This window comes from Tauraco erythrolophus, chromosome 3 (assembly GCF_009769465.1).
Source record: "Tauraco erythrolophus isolate bTauEry1 chromosome 3, bTauEry1.pri, whole genome shotgun sequence".
Lineage (NCBI taxonomy): Eukaryota > Metazoa > Chordata > Aves > Musophagiformes > Musophagidae > Tauraco > Tauraco erythrolophus.
The window spans coordinates 1,077-17,293 of record NC_141467.1 but is presented as its reverse complement, the minus strand read 5'-3'; the positions used below and the strand labels follow the sequence as shown (position 1 = coordinate 17,293).

Sequence of the window (16,217 nt, the reverse complement as noted above, 5' to 3'; positions counted from 1 at the left end):
CACAGACATCCTTTGAAGAAAACACGGCTGTCACAAAACGAGTCTAATGCTGAACTTTTCAAACGGATGGCAAGCAGGCGGGGGGCCAGGACGTGATGACAGACTGGCTGCATACAAGACTCCTTGGTGTAATCTCTTTGTATTGCATCTAGATGTAACAATTACACCGACACAGGTCTGCTCTTAACGTTACCCCTGGAGATCAAAGTAAGCCAAATGAGGAAGCAATAGTTTAAATTCACCCGGTGTGCGGACTGGGTGCCACCTCTCCACATGGCTGCAGAGCTGCTTAGAGTGTTCCAGTCCTTCAGGGCACTCCCAGTCTTCTGACTGGTGAGGCTAAAACCGAACTGGACCAAGAGAAAGAAGCCTTCAAGAAAAAGCATTGCAAAGCAGCCAGTCTTAAAATATATCCTACAGATTGTCTTTTGTATTTCAGAACTATTTTTACAAGCAGTCTTTTAAAAGAAAGTCATTAACTTCAAAATAAGATTGTGATTGGATTAGTTCCACTGAATGGCTGGCTTCCACTCTTAACATAGAAATTAGCACAGCTACTTAAAAAAAGAAAAAAATTTTCAAACACTTGTCAATTGTCTGCCAAATTGTCTACTAAACAAATGAGCCCTGGGACAGGGGGAGAAATGACGTTAAGGGAGCCGGAGAATAGGATAGGATGAACTTCCTTGGAGGAACTTCATGGCATTTACCGGAATTATCAGATACACAGGTTAAAAACTAAAGTAGTAGTATACTGGCATATGTATTGACATAGAATTTAGGAGGAGGGTCACTCCTTACTTATAGAGCATGTAGAATACAATCACATAAAACTCTCTAGGAAGATGGAATTAATAAGATTTGATATATAGGAAGCAAAAAAGGAGGAGAAGGAGGAGCACTCACAAAGCCACTCCAGTGCTATCTTAGCGTAGGTGCACCGTAAGGACACAAGATCAGGCTTGCATCACAAAATTTGCTCACTAAATTGCCAGCCTAAGCCACAGCATCTCCAGCTTTGTTTTCCTTGGATACAGGACAAGTGCAAGAAAGGATGGCATCTGTGGAACTATACCAGTGAAATTTCCAGAGCACAACTTTTCTTGCCTGCACAGGTCTGCAGTTCAAGATTTCCCACCCTGGCACCCCAAACCTTCCTGTACTTCACGCGAAATACCCGTACCGAGTTATACCAGCGTGGTGCCAAGGGACTGCATCACTTTACTTACTGACTGTGATTCCCAGGGAACCAACTCTTTTTGTCATTCGTTTTTGAAAAAATATGAGGATCCACATGCAAACTCTTCAGAAATCACAGCAGAGAACTACAAACTAGGAGGCAGTAAGCTTTAAATACTCAGGCACACGCGAGTGTTAGTGTTGGGTATTGCCCCTAAAGGAGAAGAATCCTTTCTTAAAAAAAGTAGACATCAATCTCAACTCCATATTTTTAATTCACTGCCTGAGGCACCATGGTTCTGAACATCTAACTACTTGTTCAATTAATGTAATTAGTTATGAGAAGTCAGGTCTAAAGTAGTAAAACCTTTTATTTTGAAGGTTTTAAAAGGTTTTTTACGGTACTTCCTTAACCTAGTTATGTACAAGTATAAAAACATAAAGCTGGATTCCCCAAAAGTAATAAACGTACTTTGAATCTATTTAACGTGATAAAAATATTATATAGATTCCAAAGGATATTGTGAAAGCTGACAAACAAGTTTCAGGAGATAACTAGACCAGATGAGATGCAATGATTTGCACTTGTAGAGCCAGACAATGAGAAATAACACAGGGTTCTAAGCATTTTCTGTAACACGGGATAGTTCTGTATGTTACATGAACTGTGGGGGTTTTAGTTCACTTTAAAGGAAGTCCTAACATTATCAAAACAGATTAACCCTGAGAATTTATTTCTGCACCTACAAGTAACTCCAATGCTGACTTTGCATGAAGAGATTGATCTCTCATTCACCAATTAATTAGGTACAATTTTGAAAATGAAATTACCAGCATCGCATACCAAAAAAAAAAAATCCTTAAGTAACCTTGAAGAAGTTAACACAATAACCTCCTCCACATACCAAGCCTCCGAGTAACAAAAACAAATAACAGTGCCCAAGAAACAGGAAACATGGTTTACATATCCAAAAGCAACTATGCCTAGAAGCAGTCGGAAACGAGGCTCCAAATGAGCGGAAGGTCACAGAAATAGATAAAAGCATATAAAAAAGAGAGCGAGGAAGAGAATCACAGATAGCAGGGACCTAGAGATCCCACTTGTGGCCGACAGCCCCCTTCATCCTAGAGCAGGAGCCCGTACTGCCATCAGAACGTTTCTTCACAGCACATTTCTTTGACTCCAAACTGAAATGGTTTTTGCCCAGCCCGAGTTGCTGAACTCCAGGAACTGATGATTTCCTCCCTCCCCACGTCCAGGTAGGCAGCTGCAGCGTATGCTCTTATTTCACCGCTTGGTTCGGCAGCAGACAGCTCATGTGGCTGAAATGGCACAAAGACAGCAGAGTTCTTCATGTTTTAAATTCTGCGTAACATCACAAAGAACAACTAATTCACCGAGCTTTCACCGTGATGCACGTCCTACCTTGGCAGTATTTTACCACTCCATCAGCCACACCAAGGAACAGAACAACCCGGGAGTGCTGGCAAAACAAAGATAAATTATCTGGTTCAAATGGCAAGATTTACTTATTCCCAGTGACAGAGAGGCAACAAAAAACAAAACAAGATGACAAACAACAGTTCATGAAACAAGAAAACGAGCCTTGGTAGACTAAATAATTTTCTTTTTCACATGTCACGGATAGGGCAATCTAAAAAGCTGATGTGATAGCCTAATTTACAAGACAACATCCAAAAGAGATGTGTCATCACAGAGAATACATTTCTATGGGAAAAGAAGAGAAAGGTACTGTTCTTTCTTATATTATGAAGTGTACTTCAAAAAAGTATCCTTTTTGGCTCTGGTGAAGCAGAACATCTCAGGTCATAGAGTCGAGTCAGAATTGACCCACACCAGACCCAATCTGTCCATTCCACTACCTTCTTTACTATGTATTCCCTAAACTAAATACCTTGAGATGACTCCTCCAGAAAAACGTATACTACCTTTAAGTCTCAAATTTTAAAATCAAATGAATTGACATTTTCTCTCTAACTGACTTTTGATCAAAGAAAAGAATCTGACTTCCTAATATGACCTCCTACCTATCACAGACCACTACCTTTCCCCTAGCTGTTATGCAGTTAGCAACATTAAACTATCTTGTAGCCAAGGACAGGAAGAGATCGACATGCAATTTTAGAATCTCTGTTATGAGAAAGTTAAACGAGCAAGCACCTGTCAGAAAGGACCATAAACAAGGTTGCTCCCACCAAAAAGCAGGCAGGTGGACTTGCTGACCTCAAGACTGTTCAGAGCTTAAATTACAGAGCCTAACCTCAGAGAAATTACAGAGCAAAACAATCATTCTGTCAAAACTTGGAGGTATCAACTCGTGATTATTTTCCCCTCATTTAAAAAAAGTCTAATTTTCACTTTGAGTTTGCATTGTTTCAGCTTTCAGGAGTAAGCTCTTGACATGCTCAAGTTCAACAACTTAATAAGTGCTTTAACACCAGAATCACCTCACAGAGTGGCTGAGGTGGGAAAAGACCTCTGGAGGTCATCTAGTCAACACCCCACTGCTCAAAGTGGGACCAACTAGAGAGCAAGATGCTCAGTGCTGTGTCCAGCTGGGTTTTTAGTATCTCCAATGATGAAGACTCCACAACCTAGGACACCTATTCCAGTATTTGATTGTCCTCACTGTAAAAATCTAACGTTTAAATGGAATTTCTTATATTTCAATTTGTGCTCATTGCCTCTCGTCCAGTCACTGGTCATCACTGAGAAAGAAGAGCCTGGCTCCATCATCTTCGCTCCCTCCCATCAGGTGTTTATACACTTTGTTTTTTCCAGGCTGAACAGTCCCAGCTCTCTCGGCCTCTCCTTGGGTATCAATCAAATGCTCCAAGGCCTTAACCACCTTCTCCCAGGGCTTTTTTCTGCAGAGCTGCTTTCCAGCAGGTTTGCCCCAGCCCATCCTGGTGCCTGAAGTTATTCCTCCTGCAAGGCAGGACTTCACGCTTCCTTTGCTGAACTTCGTCGTGTTCCTGTCAGCCCATTTCTCCAGCACGTCAAGGTCCCTCTGGATGGCAGCGCAACCATCAGCTCTGTCAACCACCCCTCCCAATTCTGTGTCCTGCCTATCAGTCAAGTCATCCCTTAAGCAATATTTTGCTTACGAAATTAATATTAAGTAAGTTGCACTTTAGGGCATTTCCTTCAGACCTCAAATAATTTTTGCTGCCCTGTTTAACATCATTTCCCATTTTCAACATTTTCCCTTTACAAGCACTAGCACTGAATTGGTATGTTATTTTAAACATCAGCTGCACCAAAGCTGTTCGCTAAGGCAAAAGCATCCCCTGTCCTGTTCCTTTTTTCGTACACGCCAGGACGCAAGGCCAGGGCCATCGCTCCTCAGCGTCGCGCTGGAAGCCGGTGTGCAGTTGCTTGTCCACTACAGACTTCTCAGAAGCAGTGCTTTCCAGGATACAGGCCCTCTTTCATTAGGCATAGCTCACATTCCCTGTTTTCTGGCGTACAACTTTGCCTTTGGCTGTGTTAAAGATACAGTGTGTTTGAATGTGGCTACAGAGCAAGTTGTGAGAGCTCCATTATCATTCACTGTTCTGCTATCAGTAACAGTTTTTTTTATTTACTTCTGGGACAGCGATGAAAGCACTCCATAGTATTGGGATTAGTGCAAATACTCACTGGAATCAAAGGGACTCCTTTCCTGTCACTTAGCCAATTTTTAATCCAATGCCATCGTGAGACAGTTACTTTTTTTTTTTTAATAAAACGCTTTACAAAATTAAGCATCTTTTCTATCGCCCTCATTCACATGACAGACAGCTATATCTTTGTTATCTTTTAGCTTTTGGTTGATGGGGAGGAAAGGCAGGAAAAGAAGGGTGAAGGTGGAAAGAACTGGCTGTTGGATACTGCTGGTAAACATTCAAGGAAACACCACAAGCACTTTTTGCAGTGCTGTACACAGAACTCCATCCTTATAATTGCACACTACTTAAACCCTACAGAAAGGGTTATTTCAGGACTGTTGGACATCCCAAGTTTTGGGGTAATTTTGTGGATGTCAGAACAAGAGTGGAAGAGCAGAACATTAGCAGAGAGGTAAAAGAAGCAACACCCAGAATGAAAGCAGAAACTCGGGTGTCTATTCATGAGCTTTAATTTCTATTAATTGCAGTCTAAAGTTCAGAAGCCCATTTGGCTTCTTGCACTGCTGCCTTCCCCCTCTTTCCCCTTCTGCTACCTGCCTTGCTGTATAACCATGCAGTTACTACAACTATCTCGTAGGCAATGAACAGCTAAATGGGATTTTCCAGAAGCCTGGACAAGTCTTCCAGTGGAATCTAGCACTAAAATATAACCTATTAAAGGCTGTACTAAAAATTCCTTTCTTTAAATAGATTCCTTCTCTCTTCAAAATTACCCAATTCAGGCTCATGGGTTCTTCCACACACGTACCTTAATCTTTTCAGAAGATTCATGACCATATGATTTATTTGTGCCTTTTTCACAAAAACCATAACTTTCTCTTACAATCAGTACACCTTGATCTTTTTCAATTTCAAATGCAGTCCCACTTATGAGTCACCATTCCCTCCTCTCATACACATTTTTCTCTCCTTTTCATCCTTTTCCTCTTGTTTTAGTAAAAGCTGTAGGTAGGGCAGACTAAAATAGCAAGTTTCACAACTGGACATGAGACAACCTTAAATTTAGATCAAATGAGCCCTTTCAAAGTACACAGGATCTTTCCATTCAGATAGATTTATAAAAGCCACATATAATTAGGGAAAGAAATATGATCAAAAATACCCTGTGTATGATGGGCCTTTCTCAACAGTATGTGGATAGGAAGGAGGACAGCCTTTTTCTCTTAGCAGCAGGAGGAAGGGTAAGATAACTCAGGGCAGCCATAGAAAGCCCCCACCAGCCCGTAGGCTTCCTAGATTGCTAAAAAGCCTGGAGTGTGGTAGATTCTAAAAAAAAAAAAAAAATTACTCATTTTCTACACTAATTCTTTTCCCAACCCAAATTCTAAACTATATCAAACTGTAAAGCCAAGATTACCCAAGAAAACTCGACTACATTTCACTATCTGAGGTTGCAGGTTCTTATCCAAGGTGAAGCAAAAACACTTTAAAGACAGTCTGGGAAGAAACCTGCTTCGCCAGTCATTGGTTTGTCTTGAAAGTATAAAACTCAAAAAACAAAAAAAACTATCACCTTGCCTTGACATCCGTAACTTCTACCCTTTCAACAGGCGCCTGTTGATGATAGCAGCAAGACTTCTTACTCCTGACTTCCCTCCCACGCTTCGTGCTGGCAAGAAACCCTCACACACTCTGCACTAACTTGGAAGAAGTTCTGCAGCACAGCCCCACGCTTTGCACAGCAAACTGGAAATTTCGTGTCCACTTCAGGTAAATGTTTTATTGAATTAAATACAAGAAAGTAAATAAGGCAGAGTCACAGAGTTCCGTATGTAAAAAACTGAATTCCAAAATACATAGGAATGCTGCACAGCTTTCACATTTTACTGTCCTGCCAATGTTTCAATGCACAATGGTGCTAAAGAAAGTATCGGGAGAAAGATGGAAATTTTGGCAGTTGCTGTGAGGAGAGCTGAGGCTTCTGGCAGCAGGCAACGTGTAGAAGGATTGCAAGATAAATACATGTGAATTTTTTTGCTGAAGTAACCAATAACGAAATAGTTATGTTCAAAATTAGGCAACAGATTAAAATGATAATTCTTATTTTGCAGCCCTTTTAGTTACAGGCTGTCTCCAGGGTTAGTTCACACCACACTAGTTGAGTTTGCATGCAGAGGTTTCCTTACAACCACAACGATACACCTCCTCTTAAACTGAAGCCAAAATTCAGCAGTGTATTTTGGTCACAAGAGCTGAATTCCGCAGCGCAGCGGGTGCCCTCGCCGCTGAGCAGGCTGGCTTCACCTCTCCATTTGAGGGGCACAAAGGAGGCTTTGCTACAAGAGCACTCAAAAAATCAACCTTCCTTGGTGAATTCCCCCATGACTGGCGTTGGTTGCCACTCGTCTGGCCACAAGCTCTAGGAGCCCTCCCTCATTCGTAATCCATGCGAAATCAGCCCCTCGGCTGTGGCTCCTGGCAGTAAGGGCCATCCCAACTGCTATCTCCAAGGATTCTGTGACTTCTCGTGCAAAACCACGACACCTTTAACACAACTGATTTTTAACAGAGGAACGTAAAGCCCCGCTCAGAGCAGCCATACCCACCAAAGCAGACCAGCCAGTCCTTCCTCAGGAGATACTTCCCAATAGCCATGATTTCGGAGAAGGCCTCCAGTAGCACAAGCTCATTCTACGTATGCAACTTCCAGGCACAAATCACATTTATATCTTCGCCTACTTCGACGCCAGCCGTGAGACTGCAATTAGCTCAAACGTGGCCTGCTCAGGGACTGGAAGCCGACGCACGGTGCAAATGGTGCTGAGAAAACAGGTTCTCAGCTTAAGCAGCTGTGGATTCCCTCGGTGAGTTGAGGCTGTTTTCAGCAGTGTTTTCTCCTCCATGTGCTCACAAAAACACTAACCTGCCCCCGAGCCTTTAAAAGCTGAAAAGTGGAGACGGGGAGAGCGCGCGCGATCCCTGCAGCCGGCGGGCACCGACAGCAGCACGTGCTCAGTACCGAAGCAGTAATGGCACAAGGCAGCCCGTTACTGCACAGAGCCACCATCGAGGTGTTGGTGACGCACAGCCCCACCATGCCCAGGAGATCCCGAGGCCACCCACAGCGAGGCTCCATCCGCCACCACACCACGAGAGGCACCTCACACGCGGGAGAGCCCCCGGCTGGAGGGCGGCTGCGGCCGTCGCGGCCAAGGGTGCGCCTTGGCACCCCGCTGCCCTGGCGGGAAGCCCCCACCGCCCCAGCCATGCTGCCTGCCAGACCGGCAGCACGCTGGGCTGAAGGCTAACCGCTCCGTTCGCCCGGCGTTGGCTTTCAGCTGGAGCTGGTCCGCGGCCCACCGCACGCAGGGCAGTGCGAGGCGCCCAGGCAGGGAGGCGGTGGGATGGCAGCATGGCTCCATTCACAGTGGTGACAACTCGGATCGCTGTGAGCATCCCCAAAGCGTCTCGCAGGATTGTTCCAGGAAAGCCGCTCCATCACGGGAAGCGTTCCCAGTAGCATAGGCCCCATTCCCCAATGCATCTCTCCCTTCCTACCCCAGCAGGCAACTGAGCTTACCCTGGCTATGAGAGGATTACATTGCATTTCCAAGAACGTGCAGATAGGAAGCAGGAGGACATTTCAGTGTCCAAGATCAACAGCCATGCCCCTGCTGCCGAACCAAACAGAGCCAACGTGATCATCTGAGGCACAATGTTGAGGAGCGATGGGAAGACCTCTGTCCCTCACTCACCTGCTGCAGATACCCACCACAAGTGGATTGCTTTGTGCTGCAGTCCCTGCATGAAGCTAGTGACCACCTGAAGGATCCTGACAGGGTATTTAACACTCTTCTGTAAGTTATTGCCTTCATTTATGGTGCACAGTTTACCAAGCAGCATGACTGTTCAGTAACAGCACATGACTATTGAATTTAATATGCTGAAAGCAAGTCCAGTTAGTATCTACCCCAAAAGAATGGGGTGACGTTGTGTAACAAGGAAGAAACTGGAACCATCAGTCAGTAATATTATCACTCCACTCTCACAGCAGAAGCTGCATCCATCAGACACACTGCAGAAAGCGGGGAGAACAAACCTAATCAAATACTACCACCTTTCTTCCTCGCTGTTATTGCCTCTCCTAAGACAGACCACATTTGTGGTTAAATGCAGGGAGTCAGACTTCCTATAGGCAGTGTCGTTACGGTTCCAGATTTCCACTGTGGTTCAGCTGTATCGCAGCTCTGGAAAGGCAAACTGATGCATGCTCAAACCACCACCTTTGCTCATTGAGATTAAAAAAAATTCCACGCTGTGACTGTAAGAGGTTTTTACCTGAATCACCTTGCTGGCCTGCCTTCTTAAAGATCTTAATACTGAAGTTAAAAAAAAAAAAAATCACTTCGTTGAAAAAAGCACTTAGTGAAGGGACTGACATGATTTCACCATGCCAGGGGAGATAGATACAAGCAGCTACTAAAATGAAGAAGCAGAAGCCCAGCTCCTCTGGATCCTCAGTGCACATCTCATGCCACTGCTCCTGAGGACTCCTGCTCAGCCCTCACAAGCCCCAAGGCTGTACATGTACACATCCTGTCTTTTTGTCCGTGCAATCAAAAGCTTTCATCAGTTCTTTCACAATTTGAAGCTCACATCACTGTGATGTAGCCAAGATGCTAGATGCAGCTGGCTAATACAGCAGCAGGTCTAGCAGCTTGTCCCCTCAGAGGCTCTCAGAAAGCAAGTCTGAAAAAAACACAGTCTCCAAACTCACAAGCACTCCAAGCACCTGCTAGTGAACGCAATACCTCACAAGAGAACTTCCTAAACTGGTCTTGAAAAGAGGATCAACTCATTGCAACATGGACAGAGTGAAGCATGGTCATTTTCGAACCATTTTTCTGAAGACGAAAATTGGATCAGGATACCGCAGCCATGTGATGGTAGTTAAAGTAAACCTAAGAAATTCAGAGTTCCAACTCTGCTTCTGAAAGCGATAGGAAACTAAGTGAAAGCTGAAGTTTTTCCACTCTATGCAGTTACACACAAGGACAAGGAAGCGACTAGTCATGGCCCTGATCAATATTACTGTCCAAAAAAATTCCAGTCTTACACAGATGGGGTACAGATGTACAAACAGGTGGACCTGCAGTGACATGTGCATAAAGATCTCTCCTATGTAAGTGTGCGGCTGCGTCAGTCCTGACGTGCATGCCTACCTAAGTTACACTCCACATTTTTCCTCAGAGAAGAGCAGATCGTGTACCTTCCCACACGCTTAATCCAAGATTCTAGCTAGGAAGATCCCTGCACCTGCTCCATGCTGGGGCTCACACCCCGTGGCCCATGCAGTCACGGAGGGGCACACGAACAGGAGGCAGAGCAACAAAGACAACAAAAAGCATCGCCTCTGGCATTCAGGGAGAGGCTAAACGCTTGCAGGAGGTGTCCAGCATTAGTTTGCAGAAGAAGGAATGATACTTATTTGTATGATTTGTGCAACATCAACCAAAGGGTCTGGGCCTGAAGCTAGACAAAGTGACAGCGGCTTTCCAGGAGGAAAGTAACGCTTCCAGGATCATTAAAGCTGTTGGCAGGCAGGCTGTCCCTCATCTTCTAGGCACGCCACGCTTGCATGACCAGTGAAAAAGCCAGGCTGCCCTTGGTAGGCAAGTGTGTTCCCTGGCATTTTTATGCCACTCCTTTTGTGTTATTGCACTTTTACACCAAGTTCAAGAAGTTTCAAGCTCCTCCAGATCCATTGTTTTTTTCCATTTCAAAAGGCACCACCATCGAACGAGTCAAGAGGCAAGCTCCCTTCTCTCTTGCCAGCTGAGCAGAGTTTGGGGGCTGATCTTCACATGCTGAGGCAACCAAGCTCTTCAAACAGCTGGGAAAGCCACATTTCTCCACTTCCAATGAAGTACTAGCAACAGATATAACACCTGCCTGGTAGAGCTGGTGCTGCTTCCCCCTCCTTGGAGAAATGTGTTCAAAACAGCACTGAGGTCATTGAAAGAGCTAAAGGCTGGTAAAGAAAACCAAAACTAGACCAATCTGAAGGGGGAAATAAAAAGGCTGAATTTCTGATCCTTTCTTACCGAATACAGAATGATTCTATAAATCCCAATTCCTTTGAGGCAGAAATACTTGATGATGGCCTTAAAGAGACAGTCCGTCTGAGTCTCTGCATTGCAGATGAGAACTATCACATTTTTGCTTGCTCTGACTTATTGGTAAATTGATTATTGTCCAGGACTGAGAAGGAGGGAGAAAGAAGGGAGATGGTAATCACCCTTATAAAATTCCTTAAGCTGAAAGAACTGAATCCATCTTACTTTTCCTAGCAACTCTTTTTCCTAATTCTGAGGCAAATGCGTCACTCTAAGGATAGTATCCTGAACATATGCCTTCTCTGAATAAGGGGAATTCGCCTGCCTACAAGCTTGCTTTTCTCTTCTATCTTCAATTATGTCAGTCTCTGGAATCCCCTACACATTCCCCTTCACAGCAAAGCAGGTTTCTCCTCTACCCCTCTCCCCCCCAAAAAAACCCAAACACACACACTTATTTCTGTCCACAAAAGGCTGTACCTAAGCTTAACATCCAGCACACAACCTGTTCACTACTGTTGCATTCACCTCCCACATAGACAGCAAAAGCATGATGTTACCAAGATGCAAAAAGGGAAGGACTTCAGCACCCCAATGCCAGCAGCAACTTGAAGAGCATCTTTAGAGAACAGGTCACAGGCAAATAACATTGGAGGCCACCAAATGATTTTGCACCTTTCTTTACCACCCTTCTCAAACACCTACAAAGCACATAGCTCCAAGCACAGCAACTCAGAGGATGTGTTTTTATTTTGCCTTTTCCTTCTCTGTGCACAAGATGCCCTATGTTGCACAGTCTGGACACTGTACGCTCCCCAGTCTTTATCTATAGAGTATCTGAAGTAGAGGACCACTGGAAGGGATGCTGCCAACCCCTAGATCTGGAAGAGGCTTCCTGCAGGGGCCTTGCAGGTTCTCAGTTGCAAAGTGGTCTTTGCGAGGGCCCTAAGAAGGGGAAAATATCCCTTGAGGTTCCTCACTCCCCGTCTGTAATCCAAGAAGGCAGCTGGAGGCAATGCGCAGAAGATGATCAGAGAAGTTTGCCAACAGGAATGAAAGAGTAGTGAGGATGCCAAAGGTAGTGGTCTGCTTTTTTTTTGAAGTAACAAATAAAAACAAGCAACAGAAAACATGACTAGCAATAGGAATCAGAAAGGAAATTGAAGTGCTTTTCTAGAAAGAAGTATGAACCAAAGCCTTACCAAAAGGCACCTGAATTTTTCACTATCATACACAATTTTCCATGTTCTTTATGTCATCTCCATGGTGTCAGTTTGAGAGAACAATTCTCGGCTCAGCACAACAGAACAGTAATACCAGCAACAGGCATGCAGAACATTAGCATGTTATAAATAAACTGCTAATTTGAGGTGGGAAAAAATCATCAAGGCAGCTCTTATGATTAAGAATTTGAGAAAGAAAATGAGCAACTTGCTTTCAGGACACTGCTTTTACAAAAAGAGCTTTTTCTAACCCCCATTTCCGGGGGGGGGGGGGAATAATAATAAACCCAGTGAAATACCCACTGGCAAGACAAAGCAGCCGGTGAAAATGCTATTATAATTTTTAAAGCCTTCCCTGCCCCCACCTCAAGTAGTAAGTTGTCTTTTCTACCAGCTCAAGAGCTTTGTGCTTAAAAAGAGTACTACAGCAGAGTTGTGAGGTTTTGCCTTCCTCTCACCCGACTCACAGTTTTACATAACTCACAAGAGACATTTTTAGGCTACAGATACCATGCAGCCAAAAAAGAGAACAAAGTGCCGAGCTATTATACAGCAATTTGGAACTGGGTTACTTGGAGCCACTCGATAAAAAGCCTTACCATGAAAACTAAAACTTTATTCCGCTGAGCCGACGTCCAGGATTATTCGTGCTTGCGATAGTCCTGATCACCACCCTCCGTCTGCCCCACACGGGGTTCCCTTCCCACCCTGTCCCCGGTCTGCAAGGACAGATAACATCCCACCGCAGCACAGCTGCCACCTCGGGCATTATTTCTGTACCACTCCAGCATTGTCACTCTCTACCAGCATGCCACTTACTAAGCATTATTATAAAAATTTCTGCGAATATCTGTGTTTGGCATGAGTGGGGATAATGGCCTCATTGCAATAGCCTTGATAAAAGCTCCAACAAGACAGCTTTCAGATATCGCCACACAAAAGCCTTCTGTGAGAGCTGTAACCAGCATCAATTCCCACTATGCGAAGACATTAGACAAAGTGTGAACCAGCTTACTGTACGGGGACAAAAAACTGACTGTCAATGTGTGGGACCAACGCTGTCTAAAAACACTACGCTGGCAAGGCAAAATAACACCAGCACATATACATGGTAATTACCATTTAATTCCAGAGTTAGCAGCACAAGAAAACAAGTACTGAAGGCACTATTAGGTTACTAGCATCAATTCCATATAATCCCATTTCTAGTGTCTCTGGTTGGAAAAACAACCTTAAAATCAGCAGATGTTAAAAAAGCCCAAGCAGAGGGGAAAGAAAAGCCCGGTTTCCATTACAGAAGCAGTCAGAAAACGTAGCAAACTTCAGATCTGCTCCTTAAAGCATGTATTTTCCAGTACACTGTAGACAACATGATACACGGAAATTGCCATTCCACATGTGGTACAAGACGAGACCCTTTCTACGCATGATTTTATGCTTTTACATACTTACCTACTTACAGTGTGGTAGCACCCAAAAAGACAGAAGCCTACTGTCAACCTAAATGGACTGTATCAATATAAACGCCTGGCCAAGAGGTTACTTTTTTACTTTCAGACCTGAAATTTGCCATATTGCACTTCTTAAAAGGGAGTCTAGGTAGAAAGGACACAAGCAAGTCTACATGCCAGTTTGTTTCTGAACAACATGCAAGGCAAATTTGAAAGCTAAGTTTCATAGAGAGTGATAGTACACTCACTTCACAGAGAAGTCACAAAATTCTTCAAAATTACATCTGTGCTTTAAAATGTGTAAAAAAACATGAAATCCTGCAATGCAGACTCAGTGACTTACAGAAAAAAAAAGTTATATCTGTTACTGCACACCATCACGTCCTAAACCAGAGACTTCTAACGTTACCTTAATTAACAAGGAAGGAAGTCTGCCAATGAGTTTCTCCCTTCCCAGCTTTCTAGCAGAAAGTTACACAATATGCAACAACCTTTGAACCAACAGCTGTAGAACAACCAAAAAACCCCAAACAACAGAACAGCATTGTAAAAAGAAAGTCTTTCAAGAAGTTAGTTAATGAAAATTACTTCTAGAATCTATGCATACATTAACCAATACACACATACCACAACTTGGAGCATGAATGCTGGAGCTGAAGCAGCCAAGGCTAAGCAGACGCCTCTTGTTATCTAGTTTCCCAATACAATTAATTTTTACTGAAAGTAATTGTTTATGTGTTTTCTATAAGTTTCCAAAGATCTTCGCAAAACTAGTGGCTTGCAATGTCTATGTGATGAGACTGAAATCCCATTGTAAAGGTACAGAAACAAAAGCCAAAATAATAGCATCCTCTGCTTTTAGCAGCAGCTTGTTCATTATAAAGCTCAAGATATCAAGGTCCTAACATCTATAGTACTGAAACTGAACATCACAGGAAGCACCCAGTATCCTCCTAAAAAAAATCAGGTCCTAGACCCTTGAAGTAGGGCACCTGGAAATGCTGTCAGCCTTAGCTAGTGGACACTTCTGGGCATAGATGCAGCCACATATGAGTTGGACGAAATCTTGAAAGTAGATGCAGGGGATCAAATTAAGTCTCCTACTTAAACAAAGTTACAAAATGGGATACTGGTTTTACTTCTAGAGGTGGGAACAAACAAAAGCCATTCTTGCCCACATAACCCAGCGCAGTTGCAGAAAAGATGTCAGCTGATTCTGAAAAGGTGATCCACCTTTCCTTCCTGGCTTAGTTTTAGGCAAAAGACCTTTTTGGCACAAAAGGCGGAGAGCTGCAGGGCATGCACGTGCAGTGGTGGCAGAGTTAGCGTGTTTTCACACTAAGGGGTCAACTGTTCACATTCACAAGTAGGACAGCAGAGACATAACACATGCCATTAACCTCAGGCAAGTTCAGTTCTTCAGGCAAACAACTACCAACACATTTGTGATGTATTCATGTATGTATACAGGGAAGGCTAATACGCATGAAGAACACTCCTACCACATAGCAGAGGCCATTTTCAGTAGGCTCCAGCTTCATCAACATCTAGTCAAACTCGTCTTCTCCTTTTACAGGGCTTGCAGACAGAAATATTTACCACAGCTCGTGCTGAGCCCACAAGGCATTAAGAACTCCACAAATGCCACAAGATCCAGCAAACAGCAGCACCTCCAAGCAGACAGCATAGTACTTCAGGAGACACCCATGCCAGGCATAGCACTTCCAAGTGTGGTTTTGGACCAACTTACTAAAGGAAAACAGAAGTGAAATAGTTCCCTTTTAAAAGATGTGATAAATTGGGCAATTTTGCCAAGTCTGTCTTCAAACAGAAGACAGAACTGAAATTGAAAGCAAGTCCCAATATTTCAGCAGCAGCAGCCTAAGGCCTGCACCAGCCCCATCCTGGAGGCACCGGCAGCCTCCCTCCCACTGCACAGCGCTGCCTCTGGGCAGGCGGAAGGGGTGTCCTCCCCCCTGTAGCAGCAAACAATTCTATTTCTGAAAAATACTGCAGGAAGTGATTAACTCTGCCAGGCAAAACAAAAGCCTGAAGTCCATCTTAGTCATTTGTAGGGATGAGAGTTGCCACCATACACACACACTCTGCACTGCCAGCAGTAAATGGGATTATTTGCAGAGACTGTGAAACCTGGAGATTTAGTTACACTAAGAAGAGCTTTCCATCTGCTGAAGCCTCACTCTGGGCAGGGCTGGATCTGCGTTACCACCATGGGTGCAAGAAGCCCGTATGAACTGAAGTCACAGTCTCCAACCCATCCTTAGCAGGCAGCTTTTCCACCAGCTGAGATTAAAGCCCGAACCACCCTCCCACCCCTCCAGCACCAGGACCAACCCCGCCACCAGAGCCTGGGCCCATCAGCCCAGCACACACCTTCAGAAGCCAAGCCTGAAGGTTTGAAAGGCATCATACTTGAAGGTACTACGAAAAGCTCACCTCTTCGTTTCTCACCCCGTTGCCCTCTTGGTGCTCTGCACGGGAGGGGTGGGCTGGATTCCCCTCCCACAGCCATAGCAGAGCTATGGCCCTGCACAGGACAGAGGCTCCAAAGAAGAACAGTGCTACTTCATTTTCCTTTTTGTAATGGGCTGGTC

At 44.2% G+C, this 16,217-nt stretch overlaps 1 protein-coding gene across 2 annotated transcripts in view; it reads right to left on the bottom strand.

The window, feature by feature from the left end:
* The window catches only part of E2F3 (E2F transcription factor 3), a 33,080-nt gene extending 18,826 nt beyond the window's left edge, over nt 1-14,254 (bottom strand). The window contains exon 1 of one of the 2 annotated variants that reach the window (XM_086608406.1): nt 14,230-14,254. In XM_086608406.1, the coding sequence (XP_086464532.1) occupies nt 14,230-14,244 (15 nt within the window). In that variant the 5' untranslated portion in view covers nt 14,245-14,254. Of the gene's footprint in view, nt 1-12,750; nt 12,814-14,229 lie in introns of those variants that run through there. The other variant, XM_086608405.1, reaches the window with a different exon arrangement.
* Between the last annotated feature and the right edge of the window lie 1,963 nt (nt 14,255-16,217).